The 6,817-nt window shown below is 66.1% G+C and overlaps 1 protein-coding gene across 2 annotated transcripts; it reads right to left on the minus strand.

Moving 5' to 3' along the window:
* Positions 1-384: 384 nt before the first annotated feature.
* Positions 385-6,694, minus strand: Abtb1 (ankyrin repeat and BTB domain containing 1). Of its 2 annotated transcripts, XM_047534883.1 has the most exons (12): positions 6,556-6,694; positions 5,551-5,613; positions 5,417-5,472; positions 4,868-5,012; positions 4,573-4,732; positions 4,424-4,469; positions 4,072-4,188; positions 3,868-3,986; positions 3,688-3,786; positions 3,424-3,591; positions 928-1,128; positions 385-859 (listed from the first exon to the last, which is right to left on the minus strand). In XM_047534883.1, the coding sequence occupies exons 1-12, from the start codon at positions 6,609-6,611 to the stop codon at positions 653-655; spliced, it is 1,437 nt and encodes a 478-aa protein (XP_047390839.1). In that variant the 5' UTR covers positions 6,612-6,694; the 3' UTR covers positions 385-652. The 2 variants fall into 2 exon arrangements, with proteins under 2 accessions (XP_047390839.1, XP_047390840.1); XM_047534884.1 differs by lacking the exon at positions 3,424-3,591.
* Positions 6,695-6,817: the final 123 nt, after the last annotated feature.

The following is a 6,817-nucleotide window of genomic DNA, read 5'->3' on the forward strand; positions in this document are numbered from 1 at the left end:
TAGGGAGGCCCTCAGCAACTCAGTGAGACCCTGTCTCTAAATAAATAGAGAAAGGGCTGGGGAGGTGGCTCAGTGGCCAAGGGGGAGGGGAGGAAGAAAGAGAAGGCAGACTGGAGTCGGGGAGGCTGAGGCCAAGGAGTGTGAGTGTGTGTATGGGGGATTGTGGTCTGAAAGGTGTCCTGGGGCCACCAGATGCCCTTGTAGGAAAGGCCACAGGGGCTCCCTGGGGAGGAGCCTGGGTCTGGGCTGAGCGAGAGTGACGTCCTGGAAGAGGCCCACAGGGCCAGGGTCAAAGGCCGAGGGCGCGGGAGTGGGGGCGGAGTGGCAGGGCCGGCGACGCCCCACCCTCCCCAAGCTGCGCCCGACGCAGGCTCAGGACCCGCAGCGAGTTCACTCTTTATTGTCACACGCAGGCTGCTGGCCGCGCGGCCGCCCCGCGCACGGGCACGACAAGCCAGGGCCGGGCTGGGCAGGGCCGGGGCGGGAGCTGGGGAGGCGCCAGGGGCCTGCGCCCTCCCGCCCGTCCCTGAGTGTGCCCAGCCCCGGGGCTGGGAAGCTGGTTTGTGCGCTGGGGGAGGAAGGGGCTCAGGCCAGGGGACCCTCCCCGGCCCCAGGCTCCGCGTGCGGCTCGCGTCCCCCAGGCTCGGCGAGCTCAGCAGTCCAGGCCGATGGCCACCAGCAGGTCCTCCAGGGCGCGCAGCCGCTGCTGCGCCTCCTCGATGGCGCTGTAGGTCTGCACCGTGCTGGCCACGTGGAAGCGGATGTCGTCCACCAGCGGGATGGAGTCGGTCTCCTGGCGCGCGGCCACCGCCGCCGCCTCCTGGCGCACGGCCTCCGCGAAGTCCTCGCGCTCCACCAGCTGCGCACAGGCGGTCAGCGCGCGGCCCGCGGCCCGGCCCCCGCCCCCCGCGCCCCGCCGGCGCCCACCTTCTCGATGGCCCTGGCCATGTACTCCGTGCACTGGTCCTCCAGCCTCGCCAGCCCGAACAGCTTGGCCACGCGCCACACGCCCACCACGCTGTCCTCGTCCAGCAGCTGCGCCAGGCTGCGGCCGCACAGCCTCTTGAGCCCCGGCAGCAGGTACATGTCGGCCACGCTCAGCACGTCGTAGGCCGCCTCCGGGGGCAGCTGCGGGGAAGACCGGGAGAAGGCGCGTCCTGAGGGCGGAGGCGTCCAGAGCAGAAGCCGCGCAGGCCCCTGAGGCCTGGCCCAGATTCCCACCCCAAGGGGACAGGAAAGGGCCGACGGGATCCCCATGCCTTGGGCTGAGCCCTGAATCACACAGACCTGGGCGGGCTCTGCGACTTCCAGCTGTGTGACCCTGGGCAAGTCACTTAACCTCTCTGTGCCCAGGTGGTGCAGATGATCACGTCTGCCTCATAAGGTGGTTAAGACAGGAACAGAGACGTTGGCCGTTCAAGGCCAAGGAAGGGTCTCTGCCAAGGGGGGTGTGGCTCCATGGGGCCGTTCAGAGAGGCTGCGGGCACCGGGGAGCAACCGGGGCGCAACCGGGGCCTCCGACCCGAGCTGGGGGAGACTGGGTGTCCAGCTTCCGCCTGGATTTCAGGCAGCACAGGGACCCTTGCCACCACTCGCGCCAGGTACGTGCCACCTACGTTGCTAGCAGTGGCGTGCTCATCCCTGAGGGAGTAGGACAAGTATTATCCCCACATTCTCCTGGAGGAGGACACTGAGGCCCAGAGAAGTTAAGGAACTTGCCTAAGATCACACAGCTCAGGAGAGGCTAACGCAGTGTCAAACCGGCCCTGGAGCCCAAGTCACACTCTGAGTCCTTAAGAAGGTGGCCTTAGGGTGCAAAGCTCCTTCCAGAGGGGGCATTTCCAGAACAGGCAGAGGTACAACCCCAGGGGCAGGGCCAGAGGGCTGGGCCAAGCTTCAGGACAGGAAAAATGAAGTGGAGGCAAAGGGAGGGAGGAAGGGAGGCCTGAGGACCCAGGGAGAGGCTGAGCATGGGGAGGAGTCCAAGCGGAGGCTGCCGGGCCTGGGGCTGTGGCCACAGGAAGCAGACCGTTCTTTCCGGCTTGTGCTGCAACAGAGACCGCCAGCTGTCCCCAAGCACGCCTTATCCCCTTCTTCAATTTTTTTGGTCCCAGGGATTGAACCCAGGGGCGCTTAACCCCTGAGCCACGCCCCCAGCCCTTTTTAGATTTTATTAAGAGACAGGGTCTCGCTGAGTTGCTCAGGGCCTTGGGTTGAGGCTGGCCTCCACTTGCAATCCTCCTGCCTCAGCCTCCCAAGCTGCTGGGATTACGGGCGTGTGCCACCATGCCTGGCTTCTTCTCCCCTTCTTACGCAGTAGCAGAGACTGTTTCCCAGCCTCCCTCTTTGGTGACTATGGCCATTAAGTAATCTCTGATAGAACCCAAGAACTGGTCATGTGCAACTTCTGGTGAATCCCGGAAAAGGAAACCACTTGCCCCTATCTTCCTCTCCCTCCTACATCAGGAATCGGCCTCTGGCTCAATTTCTCTATATAGAAGACAATGGCCCTAGGCAGGGTGGGTGAGTCTTAGCCTGTGGGCCTTGTTTGTAAATAAAGTTTTATTGGAACACAGGCACTCACGTCTGTAAAGTCAATGGCTTCTCCTGTGCTAGAGCTAAGTAGCTATGACAGAGACCACCCGGCCAGTGAGCCTAAAATATCTACCTTTAGAGAAAAAGTCTGGGATCCCTTTAGGGGGTAGCAGGGAAGCAAGATGGAGAGGACAACCTAGGTCCCCAGCAAGCCACCTGCCCTGGGACACTCACCTCAGATCCTAAGGAGAAACAAGCTTGTCTGGATTTTTTTTTTTTTTTTTTGGTGGGTTTTTTTGGTCCCAGGGATTGAACCCAGGGATGCTTAACCCCTGAGCCACCTCCCCGGCCCTTTTTCTATTTTATTTAGAGACAGGGTCTCTCTGAGTTGCTCAGGGCCTTGCTAAGTGGCTGAGGCTGGCCTCCAACCTCCAATCCTCCTGCCTCAGCCTCCCGAGTCACTGGGATGACAGGTGTGCACCACTGTTCCTGACTACGCTTTGTGAGCCCCCCTGTGACAGCACAGTGTCCATCATACACTCAAACGCGCCACCAGAGGGACCTTCAACACCACCTTCTGCCACCTGTGAGGCCTCATGTCGGGGATGTCTCAGGACAACTAAGGACAGGGATGGAACCAGGGGAAGAAGAGACAGGAGAAGCCAGAACCCCAGGAATCTGCTGCCCTGCGAGGGCAGGGGGCTCCGTGTCACCTGAATATAGGGTCACAGTCGCCACCCACCCATCGCCTGAAGCAGCTGGGGACGGCAAGGGGCTGTCCCAGGGATCGCCAGCTGGTAGCCTGAGTCCCGTGGCCATTCCTGCTCTGGCACCTAAGGTCCCCTCTGTGTGAGGGACGCGGCCAGCTGCCCCGCCTGCCCCGCGCACCTCGGTGCGGTCGCTGTACACGTAGTAGAGCACGTGCGTGAAGACCTCGGGGGAGATGCCGTGCAGGGTCACGGCCGGCGGGTCCCCGGAGGCCGCGGGCTCCTCGCTCTCCCGGAAGTGGTCGTCCAGCAGGGCCCGGAAATAGTCGCTGCGGCCACAGAAGAAGGCCTGGGGGCGGCCGCGATCAGGAGGCGCCAGGGCCGGGCTGTGGCCCCAGGAGCCAGCCCGGGGCCGGGGCCGGGCGGTGACAGAGGGGACAGGTACCTTGTGGCAGAGGAAGCTGCAGCCGGCCACTCGGAAGCAGACGTCCGGGCAGCTGTTGAAGCCGTCGGGACAGGGGAAGGGCAGCTCGCCGAGGTCGCCCTGGGGCGCGGGACGGCGGGCGTCAGGGACCCGCTGCGCGACCTGCCGCGGGGACGCCCGCCGCCCCCGGGCCCCACTCACCCGGAGCTCGGGCGGCAGAGCGCAGTCGGCCAGCAGCGCCAGGTCGGCCCGCAGCCGGGGGTCGGCCGGGGGCGGCTCGATGGTCAGCACCTTGACGCACGTGCCCGGCTTGGAGGCCACTGCAGAGGGGACAGGGGCTTCAGGGGGCCGGGCCGGCCCTACCGGGCCATCCCAGGGCCCTGGAGCCGGGCGCCCCGGACGCACCGAATTCAGAGACCTTCTCGCACTTGGCCTCCAGGTCGCCGAGCAGGTCCCACAGCTGGCACTGCTTGGCCAGGCGCTCGCAGTCACTGACGTGCTCCACGCCCACGTCCATGCGGCCTGGGGACGGCGTGCGCGTCAGCGCCTGAGCGGGCCCTCGGCGTCCCCGGTCCACCCAGGAGGCGGCCCACCCGGCCGCTGGGCAGCGCGCTGGGGCTCCCGGGCGCGCGGTTCCCCATCAGGGAGGCCGGGCACCCGACGGGAGGGGACTCGGCTGCCCCAGGCGAGGTGAAAGGTCAGCTCAGGACTGCATCGGGCTCCGCCGCCCACCTCCCCACCTGAGCGTCGGGGTCACCTGTGTACAGGTACTGCAGCAAGGCCCCGAAGGCCACCGGGTTTATCTGCGGGCAGAGAGGTGGTTAGAAGCCGCGCGCTGCAAACCCCACGCTGCAAACCCCGCCAGCCCCGGACGGCCAGGGTCCCCGGGCACCCGGCGGGGCGTACCAGGGGGTGCCGCAGAACCACCACGCTCCTGCCCTTCCACTTGGTATCCAGCATGTTGGCGAAGTAGGCGCTGCGGGCCCCCAGGACGCAGCGATGCGCTCGGAACGGCTTTCCGTGCACCACGAAGACCACGTCGCTATGGATGCCCTGCTCCAGAAGCCTGGGGAGAGCCGGGCACACGGAGGGCCATCCGAGCTCAGATCCCTCGGCCCGCGCAGCCTGAGCCCAACTGCGCATGCCCAGCACATGCAAGCTCCGCCCCCCGTGCGTGGCCAAGGGTCCAGGCCCAGCTCACCGCTGCAAGAAGTCGTCGTAGTAATCCCGCCGCCTACAGGAGGCCGTGACCTGCTTGTAATCCCGCAGAGCCCGGCGGATGGGGTCACTCAGCGCCCCATAGAGACAGCGCTCGCCATCAAAGGTGTTGGCCTCGCAGCGGGCTCCTAGGACAGCGGGGCTCGGCTGTCAGTGGGGTGGGGCCTGAGAGAAACCTGAAATCTCCCTGCCCCTCCTGCCTACCTCTTCACCTGCACAACTCATAAGCCCTGAAGCCCTCTTCCCACATTACCTTGGGTCCACTCTGACCACAGTATCTTCCCTGGCAAGGTCTAGGTCTTCAGGCAAGGCAGTGAACCCTCACATTCACTCCCACCTACAACACAGACTGCGCGCACAACTCTGTGGCCGGCCCTGTTCTAGGCACTGAGGACACAGCCCCAGGCAAGATAGGTCCCTGCGCCCATTGAACTTACACTCCAGCGGGGCCCAAGGACGAAATGCACAGGTTAATAAGTGAGCGTTACATGACATGTACAGGCATGGTTACTGCCCCGTCCCCACGTCTCACCGTTGGCCAGAAGGTAGAGTACCAACTCCTCGTGCCCACAGAGGCAGGCGTAGTACCTGAGGGAAGGGAGGACCCGGCTGCAGTCGTCGGAGGCGCAGGGGCCACCATGCCAGCCCACACCACCTGCCACTCACAAGGGGGTGCTGTCCCACTTGTCCCGAACGTTGACCTCCACGTCTCGCTGCTCCAGCAGGTACCTGGTAGGAGGAGGTTAGAGTCTGAGTCAGAACTGGTTCCTGGCCTGGGAGAGGAGGCTCAAAACGGGCCTTTGGGCTGGGGGGAGCCTTCCCTGGGCGGGAGGAAGGCTTTTGAGGTAGTACTCAGGGACAAGCACCAGGGGTGGCAGGGGATCGCGGGCTGCAGGTGCAGAGGCCAAGCCCTGGAGGGGAGGAAGATGGGACTTTGAGCTTCCCGCGCTGGGGACAGGAGGTGATGGGGCCCTTATTTCAGCCAGAGCTCTCAGGCTTTGGGGATGGTTGGTAGGCTGGTTCTGCTGGAGGCAGGAGACCAGAGGAAGCCCCTGCAGGCAAGAAGGGGACAGATCTTAAAGGGCAGACGAGGGACACGTAGGTAATGGGATACAGAAAGTGAGGGGGGTTCGCGCCTGGTGAGCAGCCCAGGGGGTGGGCGGGCAGCCCAAGGGGACGTCCCAGGCTAGACCTGGGAATGCTGAGGAAGGTCCCAGGGAGGCTTTGAGGAGTGTCGGAGCCTGGGACCAGCTCAGGGGAGGTCCCACGTCACAGGTCGGGACCGGGGGAGAGAGGTGCCTCGGATCCCGGCTGGGCACCGCTTCCCTCCCCGTCCGGCCCGTGGAGCTGCTGAACTCGGCGCCGAGCTCGCAGGCGCTGCCTCGGGAGCCTCCGCCTCCCTGGGGACCGCGGGCCGGAGCGCCAGGGACGGGAAGGGAGCCAGGTACGGCCTGCCCCGGGTCCGCATCCGCACTACCTGCCGGCAGGTGACCGTCCTACCTCTCCGCCCAGCGGTCCCCTCCTCCAGGGAGCCTCGGGCTGCGAAGCCGCCCCGGGCGTTCCGAGGCGCAGGGGGCGGGAGGTGGGCGCGCCTCTCCCGCCACGGCGCCGCTGCACGCCCGCCGGCCCGGCGCTCCCCTCCCGCGCCCTCCCGGGATTGCGGGTCCTCACCGCACGCGGCCCACGTCCCCTTTCCTGCAGCTGGCGAACAGGTCGCTGGTGTCCATGGTGCGGGAGGCTCGGACCCCGGCCGGACGACCTCGGGCGGCGACGCGGCGCGCCCGGCGGGACGTAAACACGCGCCGCCCCGCCCCGCCCTCCAGGCCCCGCCCCGCCCGGCTCTGGTCGTAAACATGCCCCGCCCCGCCGGGCTCCGCAGCGGGCCCTGGCCCCGCCCCGGTCGTAAACACGCCCCCCGCCCCGCCCGGCTCCG

This window comes from Sciurus carolinensis, chromosome 19 (genome assembly GCF_902686445.1).
Source record: "Sciurus carolinensis chromosome 19, mSciCar1.2, whole genome shotgun sequence".
Lineage (NCBI taxonomy): Eukaryota > Metazoa > Chordata > Mammalia > Rodentia > Sciuridae > Sciurus > Sciurus carolinensis.

Coding starts and splice junctions, on each gene's coding strand:
- Abtb1 (XM_047534883.1), bottom strand. CDS start 6,611: ATGGACACCAGCGACCTGTTCGCCAGCTGCAGGAAAGGGGACGTGGGC. Junction 3,987..4,071: donor CGAGAAGGTCTCTGAATTCG/GTGCGTCCGGGG, acceptor TCCCCTCTGCAG/TGGCCTCCAAGCCGGGCACG. Junction 860..927: donor TGGCCAGGGCCATCGAGAAG/GTGGGCGCCGGC, acceptor GCCTGTGCGCAG/CTGGTGGAGCGCGAGGACTT.